Here is a 19,779-nt window from a genome sequence, read left to right on the forward strand (position 1 = left end):
GGGGGGCGGTTAGGGAGAGGGGAGCTCCGGCGAGCAGGGCGGGGGGGGGGGGCCGGGGGGGGGGGCGGGGTCGGGGCGGGCAGGGAGGGGGGGCCCCGGGTGTGGGGGTCGGGGCGGGCAGGGAGGGGGCGAGGTCAGGCCCTGACCGCCCCCGCAGCACCCCCGCCCGCCCGCGGCGCCCTTCCTGGCACGGCAGCAGGAGGGGGCGGTGGGGCGCGGGCCGGGGCCGGGTGGCGGCGGAGGGCAGGTGCGGCCGCTTCCCCCGCGGGCCCGGCGCGCAGGGGTGTCCCGGAGCCCCGCCCCCGGAGTCCGCCAGTCCCGCCCCCGGATCCCCGCCCCCGCCCCGCCCCCGGGGCCCCGCCCCCGCCCCCGCCGCTGCCTCGGCCTCGTTCCCGGGCGCCCGCAGCCAGTCCGCGGGCCGAGCCGCCACGATGTGGGTCGTGTTGCCGCTGCTGTGCGTGGCCGCGGGGCTCCTGGGACCCCCGGCCTGCGGCGCCACCGACCTCTACGCGACCTCGTTAGGTACGGGGAGGGGGCGCCGCGGGAAAAGGGCCTGCAGGGCCGGATGGGTCCTCGGAGGACTGCGGGGTGGGGGGCACCTGGCTGGGGGCAGCGGGGCAGGGCCTTTCTGCGGCCCCAGGACCAGGGCCTCCGCGCGTGGGGACCCGGGAGGGGTGAACTGCGTTACGGGAGGCGTCGGGAGGAGGGGGAGGTCTCAGAGGGCGTCTTGCATGACCAGAGGAGCGGTGGGCTGGGGGTCCGGGGTCCCACTGGCGCAGGCCGCTGCAGGGCTTGGAATGCCAGAGAAGCCCGCAGCCCCCGTGCGTCCACGCCCAGCCTGGGGACACAGAGGACTTCCATGCCCCCTGCCAGGGTGAGCAGGGGCTTTCCAGCCTTTCTGGCAGCTCCGCGGGGATCCCCATGGGCGCCTTGAGAGTCTTTCTGTAAAATGGGTTGGCTGGACTGTGGCGGGAGCGACGTCTGTTCTAAGCCCTGAAACCCGAGGGCGGCTCTCCAAGCGCGGGGCGGTGTGTCCGACACCAGGAGTCCCCTGTAGGCCGTGTGCACTGTGCCGGGTCCAGCTGCGCTGTTCTTGCAGCCCTTCCCCTCCTGGGGGTCTAGGCACCTCCCCAGGCTGGAGGCCCTTCCCTGTGGGTCTTCCTCCTTCCCTGCTGCTGCCCACCCTCAGCCCACCACCCGAAGGCTCTGAGCTCTCAAGACTACCTGCCCTACTCACCCTGGGCACAGAGAAGGGTTGTCAGAGAACAGCCTGGAGAAGGGACGAAGGTCACTGAGGCTCAGAATCTGCTCACTCTTCTCTACTCATTTGTACAAGAAGGGCCCCCAGTCTCGCAGACCTGGGGGCCGGGGGCGGGGCAGCTTCAGGTCAGCCCCAACCTAAGAAAAGCCCAGTGCCCCGGGGCTTTGCTTCACCCTGGCCGTGTTGGCGCCCAAGCCATCCCAGCTCCAGAGCAGGGCTCCGTAAGCTTTTTCTGTCAAGGGCCAGATGGCAAATATTGTAGGCTTTGTGGGCCATACTGTGTGTAGCAACTCCTTAACTCGGCCCTTGAGAGCAGCCACAGAGAGTATGCAAATGAATGAACCTCGCTGTGTTCCCGTAAACTTTTATTTATGCACACTGAAATTTGAATGCAGATGATTCTCCGGTCTTACAAAATGTTATATATTTTTTTCAATCATTTGAAAGTATAAAAAAAACATTTTTCAGTTTGCCATCGTTTGCTGACCCCTGTTCTCCAGGCTGCCCACACAGTCCCCCAGACAGGGCATACATAAATGTACTTCTCCCAGAAGTCACAGTGGATTTGAAATGGGTCTGTCTGAGGTTGGGGCCCTGGGCTCAGCAGTAGATCCTTCTGGCCCAGCCCAAGAGCATCTCTAGCTTTTTCTTCCACTGACCTCCTGTGAATGAGAAATAGCCTGGGCTTGTCATGCCTGCATGTCGCTTTTGAAGTATCCCAGAGGTGAAGGCTAGTCCGTTGTCCTGAACTCTATCCTGCCTGAAATCCTGCTGGGTTGAGGTCTGCCTTCCTCTGAAGCCATCCCACTGCAGCAGGGCCCTGTAAACAGGGTTGGGGATCCTACAATCTTCGCAGGATTGTCTTGGGGAAACGGGCGTTTCTTCCCCAGGGAAAATGGCTGTAGCTTGGTTCCTAGGATAGATGTGTGACCCACAAAGGGAAATCAGCATGCTGAGCCGCATGATCATCAGCCTGGGGAGCGGGGAGAGTCCCTGGAGAAACACAAAGAAATTCCAAGTGACCGTGGGCACAGAGAGGGGATCCGTGTCCAGCCCCTTTATAAACATCCTCTTTGCCATAACCGATCTGTGCCTCTCATTCCTCCTAAATCTGAATTTGTGGTTCTAAACACATCAGGGGCAGCAAAAGAGACAGACGGTAACAAATCTTCTTCAAAACTGTTGTTGGTTCTTCAAGGAAACTGAAATTGAAGAAGAGAGGACCTCACCGAGGTATCAGCTGATGGGGTCTTAGAGCGTCATGTGATTGAGGCGTAGGAACTGAGAAACCTTGCTGTAAAAATTGCCTTCCGTTCCCGGAAGCAATAAGTAATTAGGGATTGGCTTATTTAGCAGGATTTCTGAGTCTTTTGACCTACAAAAAAACAAAGACCAGGGGCATCTGGGTGGTTCAGTCAGTTGAGTGTCTGCCTTCAGCTCAGGTCATGATCCCAGGGTCCCGGGATCGAGCCCCGCATCGGGCCCCTGCTCAGCGGGGAGTCTGCTTCTCCCTCCGCCTCTCCCCTCCCCACCACCCCACTCGTGCATGCATGCTCGCTTGTGCTCTCTCTCTCAAATAAATAAAATCTAAAAAAACCCACAAAGACCAGAATTAATGCTGACCCATTTAAAAAAAAAAAAAAAGGAAATATTCACCCATGAATTTATAAGTCCATGAGGGGGGTTTAGTTAGTAAAGTCCTGTTGATCTCATTAAGAGATGCATTTCTTTTTTCTTTTTTAAAAGATTTATTTATTTATTTTAGAGGGAGAGCATGGAGGGGAGGGCGGGCAGAGGCAGAGGGAGAGAGAGAATCCCAAGCAGACTCCACGCTGAGCACAGAGTCTGACATGGACCTTGATGCCACGACCCTGAGATCAGGACCTGAGCCAAAACCGAGAGTCAGACCCTTAACCGACAGAGCCCCCCAGGCGCCCCAAGTGATGCATTTCTGACACAAGTTTACTTTTTATGTTTGACAATTACTTTTCATAATGTATAATATATTTGAAATATTTTATTTTTTTATTATTATTTTTTTTAATTTGACACACACAGAGAGAGAGAGACAGCGAGAGAGGGAACACAAGCAGGCAGAGTGGGAGAGGGAGAAGCACGCCTCCCGCTGAGCAGGGAGCCCGATGCGGGGCTCGATCCCAGGACCCCGGGATCGTGACCTGAGCCGAAGGCAGACGCTTAACGACTGAGCCACCCAGGCATCCCTATATTTGAAATATTTTAATCAGTTGGGGTGTTGATGAGGAGTATTCAATTCAGAATAAATTCATATAATGTTCAGAGATGTGTGAGTCACAGGAAGCAAAAGTAATTTCAGTGTATACTTTTTGTCCTGTGGCTGCATCCAAGGATGGTAGGGCATCCAGTGTAAACATACGCTTCCTTATGTGCGTGTCACTGACGGCGGGTGTCAAATCAGATGGTACGCAGTTTCCCTCGGCTAGCTTTAAAAGAAGGATGTGGCAGTCTTATTTTAAAATGACAGTATTTAGGGGGCACCTGACTGGCTTGGTCCGTAGAACGTGCGACTCTTATTACTCTCAGGATCGTGAGTTCAAGCCCCACCGTGGGCGTGGAGCCTACTTAAAATTTTTTTTAAAAATTAAAATGACGGTATTTCCAATAAGCTGGAATGCATTCTTTGTGGCTGTTTAAATTTAGGATGAAATTTTAGGTAACTCAGACATACACAAGGGCAGGTAACCGGGGGGGTCCTTCCACAAACAGCAGGCCCGCCTGCTTTTGTGCCCCAAGTCTGATGGGGCAGAGAGCACCAGACACGGCGAAGTTCAAGGTACTTGTTACCTGTCCCTTGAAGAAAAAATATGCTGACCCTCGGAGTATATGTTTTTTAACTAACTGCTTGCTGAAATATATCATACAGAAAAGTACACAAGTCGTCAAATCACGTTTCAGTGAATTTCCACAATCCACGCGCCGTTGTATGAGCAGAAGCAGGTGAAGACGCCCGCACTGGGGACATCCCCCGTCCTGACTGTCAGGAGTTACCTTAGTTGCCACCACCCCTGCGGGACGAGCTGGACTTCTGCATTCTGTCACCTAGTTTCCTGAAATGCAAATCGGCTCCCAAGTGCCCCGCTTGGCTGAAGGTTCCACTTCGTGGCCAGGTGCCCCGGCCTCATTTCTTTCTTTCTTTTTTTTTTTTCTTTTTACAGAGAAAGTTCACTTCAAGTCATGGATGGTGCAGGTCAGTGCTCAGCTTCTTCCTGAAGCTTTTCATTCCTCTGTTGCCTGTTACCTAACCCGACTGTGCCAGATTGGAGACAATGGGGAAGGCTTTTCCCAGCCCACACCCCTGGGTCTTTTGGGACTGGGAATTGGCCAAAGTGGGAAAGATCTGGTTAGGTCCACGCCTTCCAAACAGTTGTCCCCACTGATGAAGGTGGCTGGCAGCCTTCCAGCCTTGGGACCCCCGTGTCCATATTTTGTATTCAGGGACGTTGTGTGTTGGCTGCAAAGTTAATTGGAGACCTCTAGTGCACGTGCTTTTGCAAAAGGGTGATTTTTGCCAGAGACGGGAGCCAGCCCCGCCGTGGCGTCCGTGGAGGGCCTGCACTCGGCATGTCTCTTCACCAGGGCCTCTGGGATGCCGGCTGATTTCGGGCAGCTGCGAGGCTTCGGGCTGGCCTCAGGTCCCTGGAGGCCCGGCGTGTGCTTTGTAACCTCCTGACTTCCACAGCTGAGACCCGCGGCAGTGTCCTGCCTCCTAACGCGGCTTTGGCTCCAGAATCATGCTGGAAGGAAAACCTCCGTCCCTCCTCTTAGAAAACAGACTGTCTCCTCCTGGTGAGCTGCATCTTGCTTCCATGACTTACCACTGATGTGTTTTGTTTTAGCACCAAAAGAAATACAGCTCAGAGGAGTACCACCACAGGCTGCAGACGTTTGTCAGCAACCGGAGGAAGATAAATGCCCACAACGCTGGGAACCACACATTTAAAAGTACTGTGGGCTTGCCCTCCTGCAGGCTCCTCGCGGCCACGTCTCAGAAACCAGTGATGACTGAAGGCCCACCGGGGACTTAGGGTGGAGGGATGGTCAGAGCGCAGGGCCCGAAGCCGTCCCGAGCTGACCTCAGGTTCTGGCTCTGCTGTTGGTTCTCGGAGATTCAGTGAAGCTCGGTGCTGGTGGCCCGCTGGGTGGTCGCAGAGTTTACGGGAGATGCTGTACAAGCCCCGCCCATTCCTGCCAGCCCAGGGTCCGTCCCGGACGCCGAGCCCTGCCCTTGGACTGCTGGGTGGCAGAACCGGGCTCTGGCCTCGGACACACACACAGCGTCAGGCACGTTGTGAATGTGGGCAACAGGCATAAGATGGAGAAGCGGTGCCCGCATCTCATTTGTGCCCACATCTCATTTGTGGGACCGTGGGGGGCCGACGAGCATCTCACGTTCTACCCGGCTGTCGTGGGGAAATGCGAACACTCCCCGCCCCGGGCCGATGTGGGGACCGGAGAGGGTGCAGGTGGGAATGCACCTGGGCAGGCTCCTCACCGGGACGCCCACGGACTCTCTGGGGGGTCTACACGCTGGGTGCCCGGCCCCCCCACACGCTACCCGCACCCACAGCCCCGCCGTGCAGCCCAGATGTGTGTAGCTCTGAAGCCCAGAGAACGTTGATCCTGGTATATTCAGTTAAATTCCATTTAAAACCTAAAAAGAAGCCAGTTGCTGCAGCTAGAAATAGGACCCAGGTTAACCTGGGGTTTCTTGGTTTTTTTCTGTTTCTTTATGACTGTCTTATTGAGCACCTCTTTTTTCTTTGGGTTTTTTTGTTTTTCCTTCTTTTTCAGTGGGGCTGAACCAGTTTTCAGACATGAGCTTTGCTGAAATAAAACGCAAGTATCTTTGGTCGGAGCCTCAGGTAGGTGTCGTTCCTTGTGACCAAATCTGACTCTTTCCACTCGGACCTTTGGAATAAGTTCAGAGTCCACTCAGCTCCCAGCCAGACTGTGCCCCACCCAGCTTCAGGGGGCCCCAGGTTCCTGGGGAGTCAGGCGGCTCCCAGCGGTTCCTCAGTCCACTGCCCTGGCCTCAGCCACGTGGGCCCCGAACTTAGGGTTGCCGGAGAAAACACAGACGCACAGTTAAAACAATTTTGAAAATAAAACTGAATTTCAGGTAAATAACACCTAGCCTTCCAGGGTAAATCCATCATAAATACTGGGCAGGACATACTCTCACTATAGTTACTCCTCGTTTATATGAAGTTAAAACTGAATTATGTGAACTGTATTTTTATTTGTTAAATCTGGCTCCCTGGTCCTCGCCACCGCCCCCCCCCGCCGGTGCTCCCAGAGGGACAGGTCATCTAGCATTTGGACCCAGCAGGTGGGGGCAGGATGGTTCTTAGAGAGATAGTCTTTCTCATGCTCTCTTGGTGATTCTGTTTTAATTGCACACTTTTCTATCAAAAAGGTTTTTTGTTCTCCTGAAAGAATTGTACTTGGTCCTTCCAGAATTGCTCAGCCACCAAAGGTAACTACCTTCGGGGGACTGGTCCCTACCCGCCCTTCGTGGACTGGAGGAAAAAAGGGAAGTTTGTGTCACCGGTGAAAAATCAGGTATGGGCGGCCACCCCCATCCTTTGCCGCAAAATAGCCACATTCGCAGACAATACACCAGGAAGAGAAACTCAGAAGGAGCCCTGAACTGTGGCAGGTGTATCCCCAACTCTGCTTTTCCTCATCCTCCCTCCAGCTGCCTTCCTCCAAAAGGCTGGGAGGTTATGAGGTCCGTGGGCTGCTCTGGAGGAAGAAACGGTCCCTCTTTATTGGACTGCAGTTCACCTGCACCCCTACCTGGAGTTCCCACTGGCCCAGGCCTCAGAGTCGCCCGAAACATCATATTCCCTGTACCCTGAGAGATGGGACACCGGGGCCCCCGATCTGCAAGGCCCAGCCCAGCCGCTTTCCCTCCGGGTGGTGGCAGGAGCTCAGCGGGCAGTGACGCCAGCCTTCTCTACGCACTCCGGCCACGGGAACAGTGTGTGTCCCGCATTCTGCACCCACAGAGCTGCGGACCGGGCGGCTGGCTCTGTGCCGGAGAGCCTGAGCCCACCCCCTGCTGTCCCCCTGCCCTGTGTCCCTCCCTCCAGAAGGACGTCATCCTCTTACCTCCAGAAAATGGGGAAAGTTACCCTCCTGGAGACACTGGCCTTCCCGTTGAAAGTCTCCCTGAGAAACATGTTCTCCTTGTCCTTCAAGCCGGGGGGCACGGCATCCTATCCTCCCAGGCTCGGGGTTCCCGGAGCCTGTGAGAGATCTGGACACTTACCCCAGCAACCGGGAGCCAGAGTGACTCCCCTCCCAGCACCAGGGGCAGAACAGAGCCGCGCTCTCCCCCACCACCCAGACGCAGTTTTTAGACCATCTAAGAATCCCAGGACAGTTGGGGTTTTTTTTAAGATTTTATTTATTGGGGCACCTGGGTGGCTCAGTTGTTAGCATCTGCCTTCGGCTCAGGTCATGATCCCAGGGTCCTGGGATCGAGCCCCGCATCGGGCTCCCTGCTCGGCGGGAAGCCTGCTGCTCCCTCTCCCACTCCCCCTGCTTGTGTTCCCTCTTTCGCTGTGTCTCTCTCTGTCAAATAAATAAATAAAATCTTAAAAAAAAAAAAAGATTTTATTTATTTGAGAGAGAGAGAGAGAAAGAGAATCCCAAGCAGACTCCTGCTGAGCATGGGGCTCGATGTCACGACCCTGAGATCGTGACTTGAGCTGAAACCACGAGTCGGCCACCTAGTCGACCGAGCCAGCCAGGTGACCCAAGAATCCCATGACAGTTTAAAGCAGCGGGTTTTCGGTGTGGAAGCCTGAACGTGCTCACTGGTGGGCAAGTAGGCAGGGACGTCCGTCAGGAATGTTCCCAGGCCATCAGGCAGACTGGGCCGCCTGGGTGTGGGGGCTGGACGGAGGCGGTCGCCCATAAGCTTGTGGCATCTCGCTGTGGCCACCATGCGATGTAGACGCAGCAGCAGGATCTAACGTTAGCTCGGCCGCCCCTCGAGGGCTTCCCACTTCACAGAGCGGTAAACAAGGGCGAGGGGCTGGCCCGGCGGCCGGGCAGACGGGGGTCACAGGCGACTCCAGAGCAGGTCTCCGCTCCCAGTCCAGCGCCCGTGGCTCGGCCTGCTCTGCCACCTTCAGCCGGGCCAGGCCCAAGCCTTGACCGGCCAGTGACGCTCACACAGGGTTGTCCCCGTACCGATGGAAGGATGTGGGACAAAGAGACCAGAGGGAGGCCAGCAAGCTGAGAGGGCCGACCTCCTGAGGGCAGGGAAGGGGGTGGGTGGTGAGAGGGATTCGGGAGGCAGAACCGTGCAGGGAAGAGACAGATGAGCCGGCAGGACCACATCTGCGCCTCTGACGGCCCTGGGAGGCAGGCACGCGGCCCCGTTTTCCAGATGACGGAGCGGAGGTTGAGCGGTGGGAAGTGACCCCCTGGCTCGCACAGCGGGCACGTGGCAGAGCCGGGACTGGACCCGGGCAGGCAGGCTCCGGTGCCCGACCCTCGTGTCCAGAGCCTGGCCCGTGACTGTGGCAGGAGGTGGGCGGGCGAGGGGGGGCGAGCCCACAGAGGCAGGTGTCTGGGCCTGGATGGGGGTCAGGGCTGGTGCCAGGCTTGAAGAGTTGCTAGTTTAATTGCGAGGACTGTGGGTGGAATGAGGTTGGAGGCGGGGCGGTGGCAGAGAAGGTTCTGGAAACAAGACTTGAGGGAGTCCTTCTGAGAAACCCTGGGGAGAAGAGGAGACGGCGTAAGATTCAGACGCAGAGGGAAAGCCAGCAACGCGCAGAATGGCCAGTGGGCTTGGTCCGCGGGGGGCCGGGACTGGCGGGCGCTGGTGGGCGCTGGTGAGGCTGGTCACCTCAGCGGCGATGTGGAGGACCCTGGCCACGCAGGGCCCGCGAGGATCAGCGTGGACGGGAGCCTGGGGTTCTCCCGGGCTGCATCCTGGGGTCCCCGTGACCAACCCCCGACCCCGGCCTCCCTAGGGCGACTGCGGCAGCTGCTGGACCTTCTCCACCACAGGGGCCCTGGAGTCCGCCATCGCCATCAAAAGTGGGAAGCTGCTGTCTTTGGTAAGCAGTCTGCCACTGGGGTCACCTCCCGAGGTCACAGCTTCGCCCCAAGGCCTGACAGGGAGGGCCGGGTGGGCCCTCGGGCTCCTTTAGGGCTTCAGGTGGGGATGCTGTTTCCCTGGACATCAGGCCCCCCCGCCTCGTGGACATTCAGCCTGCGAAACCAGACGCCCGTTTTCCTAGAAAGGAACGCGGCTTGTTGAGGAGGCAGCCCAGGGCTCGTTGCCGGGGGGGCAGGCCTCTAGGAGCTGTGCCCTGCCCGGGCCTCCCCGAGAGAGGGCCGGGGCCTGTGTGTCCAGCCGCTGACTGCAGGGCGAGGGGCGAGGGCGGGCGAGGGCGGGCGAGGGCGGGCGAGGGCCTCGCAGGGAGGCGGAGCAGGGTCCGCAGCGGGCCTGGGCGGCGTCCAGCCCCCACTCTGCGCCCAGCCCCCGCTCTGCGCCCCGTGCCTTCCTGCAGGCGGAACAGCAGCTAGTGGACTGCGCCCAGAACTTCAACAATCATGGCTGCCAAGGGTACGGCCTTGACCGCGCGTGGCCCAGAGCCCCCCTCCCTCCCCACGATCGCTTCTGTCTGGCCCAGCACAGCCCCGCCCCACACGCTGTCACGACGGGGACGGTCACCTCACATGCCTGGGGTCCCTTGGCCATAACGGGGCCCTCCACGGTGTCCCCCGGCCCTCTCCCCACCGCGCATGCGGCTCCGTCAGCCCCCGAGGCCAGCGGCCAGGTCCCCACACGGGTCTGGCAGGCCCTCCCGCACCGAGGGAGCTCCAAGCAGCCCAGCTTGGCCGGCTGTGAGGGACCCTCTACGAGGTGACGTGCTCGAGCCTGAAGGCTGTGTCTACTGGACCTGCTTTCCCGGCCCCTTCCTAGAACGGTCGCCGGGGAGTCATCTCGTGTGCCTCGAGTCCGTGGCAGCCGTCCTGGCACAGACGTGTGTCCAGCCTGGCCCCCTTCCCCCCGTGGCCCAGGCGGCCTGCACCTGCTCGGGCAGCAGCCGACCCCGCATATCGGGGTCTGTGCGCTAGCTCCGGGAGCACCTGGCTGGGCCCTGGGGGTACGGCAGCCAGCGCAGCGCGAGGGGCTGACGTTCTAGCCGGCGAGACCAGGAACAGCGTGCCATGGGTCAGGGGGCGCTGGGTGCCGGGCAGGGGGAGCGGGCGGGCCGGGGCTGCCAGGAGCCGTGGTTGGACGGCCGTGCGTGGATCCTGGGCAAGCTGTTCAGCCTTTCTGAGCCCCAGGAAACGACCTCATCGGCCCCACGGGGTGGGTGAGGGGTCGGCAGTCACGTTTGTCGAGCACCTGTCAGTCGGGGCCCAGCGGCAGCCAATCCCCGGCGCTGGGCGGGTCCCCTCCACTGTCCTGACCAGGGGCCTGGCCCGGGGTCCCTGAGGCACGTGCGGGCGTCTGCGGACTCCAGGCGTCTCTCCAGACTCCGTCGAGCGCGGTCCTGGGGCCAGGCAGGTGGGGCGGCTCCGCTAGCCCACCCCGGACCCCGGAGAGCTTCTGTGCCGCCGGGCCGCGCCCCGGTCAAGGCCTCCAGCCCTGCAGGCGCCACCGGGGCCGGTGCAGGGGGGCATCTCTGCGTGTGCTTCTTGCAGGGGCCTCCCCAGCCAGGCCTTCGAGTACATCCGGTTCAACAAGGGCATCATGGGTGAAGACAGCTACCCCTACAAGGGCCAGGTAATGCGGTCTCGGCTTGCAGGGCTGCCCAGCGCTGTCCGCCTCAGCCTCGGGGAGCACCGTCTTCCCCTTGAGCTGCAGCAAGGCCCCTCCCACCAGAATCGTGTACACTCGCCAAGTGCATTCCTGCACCCCCTCGGCTTGCCCGAGCCCAGCCCTCACCAGACCCGCGGCCTCCGCCCGTCTCTGGCAGCCCCGTCCCCCCGCCCCCCGCGGCTCCCATTCTCCCGGGTCCCCTCCCGCCGAGTCACCGGGGCGCCGGCCTCCGCCGCCCTTCCTGCCCGTCAGCACCGGTCAGGCGGTCACTCTCACGCTGACCCCGCTCTCCAGCACTTGCACCCGCTCTGCCCCGGGCCTGCTGCTGCCTCACCCCGGCCCGTCCACGGCCCTGTCTTTGCCCCCAAACCTGTGGCTCCACCAGCGTTTCCCCTCACCGATGACCAACACCAGCCCTCCCAAAACCTGGCCCCTGGCGGGCTGACCACCCCAGACCCTCACTTGAGTTCCGCCTGCCAGCCATCGGAGGCCCCACACCGCTCCTGCGGGCCGTCCATGACCCTGTCTCCTTCGTCCAGCTCTCCCGGGGCCGTCAGGTGGTCTCCCAGACCTCGCTCTGACCACTCACCCGCCTTGTGTGGCCCCTCGTAAACCTGGGGCTCCGGCCCAGCCGCTGGCTCGCTCCCAAACACCACGCCGTGCCTCCCGCCGTCCCCACCTTCTGTCCTGTCTCGGGAGTGCGCGCTCTTTCCTCCGTGTGACCTGCCGCCGGGCCTGCCTTGTGTGCACACCGGGACTGGCACTCCCCGCCCCCGCCAGGCAGGCTCCTGCCCACCTGCGGTTCTCGCCGGGTCCCCCAGGCCCCGCGAGCCCACCTCGGCAGGAGCCAGCGCGGGGCCGGGTCGCCCCCGTGAGCTCCTTGAGGACAGGGATGCCTCTGACCCCCTCTTGAGTGACCCCATCGCCCGGCCCCTGCGCTCGGAGCTTCGGCTGCGCAGACGCCGGCAGGCAGCACGGGGACGGCCTGAAGTCTCGGCCTGGGGCTGGGCCCCCCTGAGTCGAGCTCCACGCCCTCTGCTGCCCTGAACAGGACGGTGACTGCAAGTTCCAGCCCAGCAAGGCCATCGCTTTCGTGAAGGACGTGGCCAACATCACCATCGTGAGTGGCGAGCCTCCTCTCCGATGGGCAGGGTGTTCCCGCGGGGAGGCCAGCGTCCAGCACGGCCGGCTGGGCAGTGGGCGCAGCAGGCCGGCTCGTGGCCCATCCCTGGGACTGCGAGGAGGGGCAGTGTGCCCCTCGGTGGCTGTTTGGTCCCACACAGCCTTCTCTTCCTTCCTTCTGGACACCCGCGCCCCCTCGGGCGCCCATCCCTGCCTCGGGGCAAAGGGCTGTATTTGGGAAGGGGGGCAGGGAGGTGCCAGGCTGTGTGTCCACAGAATGACGAGGAGGCGATGGTAGAAGCCGTGGCCCTGTACAACCCCGTGAGCTTCGCCTTCGAGGTCACCAGGGACTTTATGATGTACAGGAAAGGTGTCTACTCCAGGTGAGCCGCGGTCCCCGCAGGGACAGGGGCCGGGCGGTGTCCCCATGGCGGGCAGGGCTGGCCCTCCACACACCCCACGTTGACCCTGCGGCCGTCGGGGAGGGCAGACCCAGCCCGAGGGCAGCAGCGGCCTCCAGTTCCGAAAACCCCATTCCGAGTGGGAGGATGAAGGAGCTGCTCTCAGGATCCAGGGCTGGGGGCTTCCCCCCGAGCTGTTCTGTGACGGGCTCGCCTCACCCTTGCCCCGGCCACTCGCCTGCCCCGCATCGTGAGCAGGCCCGAGTCCCAGGGCCGCCCTGCCCTCTCGAGCCGTGGCCACGGAGATCTCAGATCCAGCACGTGTCCTCGCCGTCCCCGTGCTGCCCGAGACCCCGCCGCCCAGAAATGCACGCTCACCCGTGTGTCCTTGTGCAGCGGAGGCCAGGATCCACCTCCTGGGAGCGCTCCCTGGGTGCACCAGCCTCAGCCGCGCCAGCGGCCCCCACCCCCCAGGGTCCGGGGTCAGCTGGGCTGGGGGACCCTGGTGATCTGGGCCCACTGCCCACCACAGCCACACTGAGGGGCCTTCCCAGGGACCCCCATCCCCACTGGGCTGACCCCCTCCTCGGGCTGCCTCCCCGCCAGATGCAGCTTCCCGAGGACAGGGTCTGGCACCGAGGGAGCGGAGCGGATTCCCCGCGCCGGGAAACGCTGCTTCGGAGCCTCAGAGGACCCTCCTCGGACGGGGCTGAGCCGTCCCGATGCGTTCCTCCTTCCTGCGTGTTCAAACCTTTTATATTTTCCGTTTCCAGCACGTCTTGTCATAAAACTCCGGATAAAGTCAACCACGCGGTCCTGGCTGTTGGGTACGGAGAACAAAACGGGATACCCTACTGGATCGTGAAGAACTCTTGGGGTCCCCAGTGGGGGATGAACGGGTAAGCAGCGTCCGGGTCCCGTGTGCAGGGAGGGGCGTCATTGCTCAGGTCTGGGGGCCTGGGGGTCTCCTCCCCGTCAGGTACATGGCGTCTGAGCCGGGGCTGGTCAGCCGGGCCCCGGTGCAGGCCCGGGGGAGGAGCCCGAGGCTGAACCCCACACCCGAGATGCCCTCGTGCAACCCTCTCCTGTCCTGGGCCCCACATCCCGATGATTCTGTGTCGGGACCGTTGTCCCAGTAGGATCTGTGGGCGGGACGCAGCCGGCGGCTGGGAGGGCGGGTCGGAGAAATCCAGGCCTCAAGCTTATTGCTGACCCTTCACAGCCTCTCCCAGGGGCAAGGGGCTGGGACCAGGGGCCCCAGGTGCACACCCCGGAGGGGCTCCGTCGTGTCTGCTGTCAGACCCCGTGTCCTCGGGGGGCCCGTGACGAATCCGTCACTGAGCGAGGGCCTCGTGGGGGCTAAGGAGCCCCGGTAAATTGTGAGGACAGCGGGAGTGGACACAATACGGCAGCCAGAGGGACGGAAGGGAAAGTTGTCCAGAGTCAGGTCGGCAGTTTCCTGGCGATAAGCCAGGCCCTCACCCCTGGATTCAGACCTTGGGGAATGGTAGAACATTCCAGAAAGGGCAGTGGTGAGGAAGCCCCAGCCAGGCCTAGCTCGCTCTGTCCGCCCAGGTACTTCCTCATCGAGCGTGGGAAGAACATGTGCGGCCTGGCAGCCTGCGCCTCCTACCCCATCCCCCTGGTGTGAGTGGGGGCTCCACGGCGGCCCGCCAGCGAGCAAGGGCAGAGCGGGCCGGTGGTGGAAGGCCTGCCCTGCAGGAAGGGGGGCCCTCTCCCCCGTGCCGAGCCCTGGAGGCCGTGAGAAAATGAGGAAGAAGAGTCCTCCCCCCCCGCCCCCGAGCAGCAGGCCTACCCGTGTCTTCCGAGGCGAAGGAGGCCACCAGCTGTGTGCCTTAAACATGCCTCGACTGACTCGAACCCAGACTCGAGAATGTTCTTTATTTCCCACAGGGACTGCTTCCCATGTGTGGACAGCACCCACGACTGTCTTTTCTGTGATCTTTACCCAATAAACATGTGGTGAACTCCTCCCTGGGCCAGGCCTGTGTGTGTGCGGGGCCCTCCCGGGACACAGGCCTGGTCCACCCTGCAGGCTCCTGTCCCCTGGGGGGAGGGGGGGCATCCAGGGGCTGCCTGGCTGGGAGGATGGTGTGGGCACAGGGGTCACTGTCCACCCCGCGGGACGCCCAGGAGGAGGAGCAGGCTGAAGTCGAGACCTTGGCGGGTTGTGCCCCAGGGGTGGGGGAGGAGGAAACGTGCCAGGCTTGGCAGAGTCAGGAGTCAGACCCGGGCATCAGCCTGGAAGCCTGGACTTGCCTATGTGGCCTCTGTCCCCACACACCGGCCCTCCTGCCAGGACTGCCCACCCCATCCTCACCAACCCCTCCCCTGAACATGCTCCTGCCGGCTCCGCACCATCCCTTCCCTCTTGAGAACTCCGGGTCTCCGTTCAGAAGGTGGCCGCAGGATGGCTGCCACGTCCTGTGGCATCTGGGCTCCGGGAGCAGGGTCCACGGGCTGAGCTGGGGCTCTGCTCTTTGTCCTGCAGTTCACAGTTTCCCTTAAGGTGAAGGCTCTCGTGTCATTTGGGCCACCTGGACAGCTAAAGGCTTGAGAACATTTGAAAAAAAAAAAAAAAATGTGGTTTTTGATAAGGTTCATTTAGAAAATAACTGTATGGTTTCCATCTATTAGAAAATTCCAGTAACATGAGATGCTGCAACAACAAAACAGAGTTGTGAAACACAAGCAATTTTCCTTGATACAGTAGAGTCCTAGACCCACGGTCAGGGGTATTAAAGGCAGACATGTGACAGGCCCAATTCCAGCACTGTTGCTTAACATCAATCTGGAAGGTCTGGCCGCTGCAATGAGGGAAAAAACCAAACGAATGTCTGCAGACGGTATGACAATGTGGCTTAAAAACATCCAAGAGAGTCTGAGTAAAAACTCAGAACTAATAAACAGTTCAGAAAGTGGCTGGTTACCAGACACGGAAGACACAGAAAGTCAACAAAACCCAGAAGAAAAACACGTCCCATGACTGCAACAAAACTAGTGGCCAGAAGTCGCCATCAGAAAAATAGCAGAAGTCTACACACTAAGAAAATGACAGAATTATTAGAAGCGAAAGCAAGGCTTGACTACATTGAGCACCAAGCCATACTCTTGAGTGGGAAGATCAACACAAAGAAGTTGACTTGCCCAAAACAAAAACATGGGTTTGGTACATTTCCAAATAAAATGTCAATAAAATTGTTTGATACTTTCCTATTTGAGGGAAAACAAGGCCAAGATGGTTAAGAAGATTTTATAAATAAGTGATGGGAATGGCTGTGAGCGCTTGAAAGTGTACCCCATCTAAGAGTATGTAGATCAATGACCCCGAGTCCACAAAATGAGAATTCAGGACATAAGTAGCAGGTGAACAAATTAATCTTTACTACTCCATATAAGGTGCTAGGAAATTGGGCAACTATTTGGAACAACAATTTAACCTAAATCTTCACCCACACTTTTTAAAATAAACTTTTAAATTTTGTAAACATTTCAGATTTACAGAATTATTATGAGGACAGTATAGAGAGTTTCCATATATCTCACATCCAGTTCTCTCTTACTGTCTTGGTATGGAGTATGGTATATTTATCAGAATTAATGAACCAATATAGAACACTCTTATTAATCCTATTCTCATGAAGTTACCCATTTTTTTTGAAAAATATTCTGGAGGAGATCTCAGAGAAATGCAAATTACCACAAGAAATCAAATCATCACTTCCAAGTTTCCACACTCATTACAGACTGTGGGCTTGGGCGTGGCCACGAACTCTGGGTCTTGAGGCAGACGGCCCCCCAAGAACACGGGCTGTGTGCTGCCCTCAAACCCGGAGGTGATGACGGATCTCCTGTAAAAGGGGCCACCAGGTCAATTCCCTGCCTCTCAGTGGCCAAACGCCTGCCAGGGTCAGCCATGTGCAGCTCCCCTGCTGTCCCAGGCACGGAGGGGAGGGGTGGCATGATGGCATAAGGAAGCCCTCGGCCCCTGCGTGGGCATGAGTACTGTGAACCAGGAGGAAGGGCCTATCATTTTCCGGGTCACCATCACCCTCCTCCATAACAGGCCTGCGCCAGGCCCCAGAGGTCTGAGCTCATGGGACACCTCTGGCCCCAAGGAGCTCCCGCGCTGGAGGGAAAGACAGCAAAGGAAGACGTAAAACCAACCAAACAAGACCAGTGAAAGTCCGAAAGCTCAAGACATTACAAGAAAAAACTCCAGAGCAATGGTCTTTATCTCTATAGATGCAAAGATCCTCAGTAAGATACTGAATGCAAACCAAATCCAGCAACATATGAAAAGGATTCTGTATCATGAGCAAGTGGGGTGTATCCCAGCAATAAATGATTGGCTCACCATTTGGAAATCAATAAAATACACCATATCAATAAAGGACAAAAACTGCATAATCCTCTCTATAGACAGAAAAAGCATTTTTAAAAAATCCAATACCCTTTCATGACAAAGGTACTCAACAAACTCGTAATGGAAGGGAAACTTCCTCACCCCAACAGGGGCATCTAGGAAAAACCCACGGCTAACGTCACACTTCATAATGAAAGATGAACGCTTTCCCTCCTAAGATCAGACATAAGACAAGGATGTCTGTCCTCACCCCTCTCTTCCACCTTGTACAGGAGGTTCTAGCCAGAGCAGTTAGGCAAGAAAGAGATGTCACAGCACCAAATTGGAGAGGAGGAGGTAAAGTACCTCTATTTGCAATGACATGGTCCTGTATGCAGAAAATCCTGAGGAACACACACACACATCCCAAAAAAACTATTGGTGTCAGTCAGTGATTTTGGCAGTGTTTCAGGATATAAGATAAATATACAAAACCAACTGTATTTCTATACACCAGCAACAGACAACCCAAGTTACAATAGAATCGGCAAGAATAAAAAACAGGAAGAATTTAACAAAAGATGTGTAGGACTTATACGCTGGAAACTATAAAATGTTATCAAAAGAAATTAAGATCTAAATAAGTGGAACATCACCCCATGTTCGTGGGTTACAATTAATATTGTAAAATGACAGTACTCCCCAAATTGATCTACAAACACAATCACTCCTAGAACCCCAGCTGGCTTCTTTGCAGAAGTAGACAAGCTGGTCCTAGAACTCATATGGAAATCAGGGCCAGAGCAGCCAAAACAATCTTGAAAAGGAAGAACAAAGCTGGAGGACTCATGCTTCCCCCTCAAAACTCACTACAAAGCTACGGTGGTGAAGAGATGGTGGTGCAGACATAAGGGCAGACAAACAGATCAATGGGATGGAATTGAGAGTCTAGAGGGAATCCTCCATTTGTGGCTGATTTTCAACAAAGACACGAAGACAATTCAATGGGGAAAGAATCCTTTTTTTTTTTTTAAGCAAATGGTCCTGGGACTGCTGGACGTCCACATGCAGAAGAATGAAGTTGGACCCCTGACTCACACCATTTACAGGAATTAACTCAAAATGCATCACTGACCTAAATGTGGGAGCTAACACTATAAAACTCATAGAAGGGGCAAATCCTCAGGAGGCTGGATTTAGCAAGTTTCTTAGATATGACACCAAACACACAGGTGACAGTGACAACAACCACAAAAAAATAAACTGGACTTCATTAGAATTAAAAACTTTTGTGCTTTGAGCGCCTGGGTGACTCAGTGGTTAAGCGTCTGCCTTCGGCTCAGGTCATGATCCCGGGGTCCTGGATCGAGTCCCGCATCAGGCTCCCTGCTCAGTGGGGAGCCTGCTTCTCCCTCTAACCCTCCCCCGGCTCGTGCTATCCCTCTCTCTCTCAAATAAAAAAAGAAAGTCTTAAAAAAAAAAAAAAAAAAAAAACTTTTGTGCTTCAAAGGACCCTGTGAAGAAAGTGAAAAGAGAACCCGCCGAATGAAAGAAAACACTTGCGGATCATAGTGATCTAGTACTCAGAACAGATAGAGAAATGCATTTCAACAGTAAAAACACAACTAATCCAATTTAAAACTGGACAAAAGATTTCAGTAGACATTCCTCCAAAGAAGATAAGCAAGTGGCCCACGAGCACACGGGACGGATGACCAACATCACCCGCCAACATCACCTGCTGTCCGGGAGATGCACACGGGTGCTAGGAGGGCTGTGGTCAGCCCTGTGGTGAGAGCTGGTGAGGGTGCGCAGGGCTTGCGACCCTCACGCACCTGCTGGTGACCAAACGGTGCTGGAAGTCACTCTGAAACCAGTGTGGCAGTTCCTTAAAAAGGTAAAAATCATCTCACGATGTGACCCCGCAATTCCCCTCCTACGACAACTGAGAACGTGTCCACCCAGAAGTGTGCACACGCACAGAGTAGCACTGTTCATAACTGCCAAAATGTGGAAACAAGCCACGTGTCCACCTCCTCAAACACACAGATAAACGAAATGAGGTCTGTCCGGGCAACGGAATATTATTGGAAGTAAAGAGCACCAACACCTGCTACAACATGGTAAATTCTGGAAACATTGCGAGCCAAACACAAAAGACTACGTATTGTATATTCCATCCATGTGAAATGTCTAAAACAGGCAAATCCACGTAAATGGAAAGGAGACTGGCAGCTGCCAGGGGCTGGGGGGTGGGAGGGAGTGAGTGCTTATGGGTCCGGGCTTTCTTTTTTGGGGTCTTAAAAATGTTCTGGTAGGCGGAGCAAGATGGCAGAGGAGTAGGAGACCTGGATTTCGTCTCCTCTCAGGAATTCAGCTGGATAGGGATCAAACCATTCTGAACACCTACAAACTCAACAGGAGATTGAAGAAAAGAAGAGCAACAACTCTCTCATCAGAAAAGCGACCACTTTCTGGAAGGTAGGACGTGCGGAGAAGTGAATCCGAGGCGATATTCGGGAGGAGAGACGGCGGGGGAGGGGCCTCCGGCGGCCGCTTCTGGCAAGTGATAGAGCCGCGGAGCACAAAATTGGAACTTTTAGAAGTCGGCTCCGCCGAGGGACGTCACTCTGGTGGCTCAGCGGGGGGTGGAACCCTCCGGGACAGTGTGGTCTCAGGACCCTCGGGGTCACAGAAAGACCGGGGGTGCCTGAGTGCGGCAGAGCTCCCAGGTATTGGAGCGGGGAAGCCGGCTGCAGAGACAGAGCCGAGGCGCGGGCTCTCAGCTCGGGGT

General features: G+C 57.6%; 1 protein-coding gene across 1 annotated transcript; it reads left to right on the top strand.

Annotated features, from left to right (window-relative positions):
• The first annotated feature begins 405 nt into the window (after positions 1-405).
• Positions 406-14,611, top strand: CTSH (cathepsin H). The gene is made up of 12 exons (XM_021680701.2): positions 406-522; positions 4,456-4,487; positions 5,137-5,242; positions 6,092-6,162; positions 6,758-6,862; positions 9,292-9,378; positions 9,835-9,890; positions 10,979-11,060; positions 12,148-12,216; positions 12,495-12,601; positions 13,393-13,518; positions 14,195-14,611. The coding sequence occupies exons 1-12, from the start codon at positions 432-434 to the stop codon at positions 14,268-14,270; spliced, it is 1,008 nt and encodes a 335-aa protein (XP_021536376.1). The 5' UTR covers positions 406-431; the 3' UTR covers positions 14,271-14,611.
• The last annotated feature ends 5,168 nt before the right edge of the window (positions 14,612-19,779 follow it).

This window comes from Neomonachus schauinslandi, chromosome 9, assembly GCF_002201575.2.
Source record: "Neomonachus schauinslandi chromosome 9, ASM220157v2, whole genome shotgun sequence".
In the NCBI taxonomy this organism is placed as follows: domain Eukaryota; kingdom Metazoa; phylum Chordata; class Mammalia; order Carnivora; family Phocidae; genus Neomonachus; species Neomonachus schauinslandi.

Coding starts and splice junctions, on each gene's coding strand:
- CTSH (XM_021680701.2), top strand. CDS start 432: ATGTGGGTCGTGTTGCCGCTGCTGTGCGTGGCCGCGGGGCTCCTGGGA. Junction 4,488..5,136: donor TCAAGTCATGGATGGTGCAG/GTCAGTGCTCAG, acceptor GTTTTGTTTTAG/CACCAAAAGAAATACAGCTC. Junction 6,163..6,757: donor ATCTTTGGTCGGAGCCTCAG/GTAGGTGTCGTT, acceptor TGGTCCTTCCAG/AATTGCTCAGCCACCAAAGG.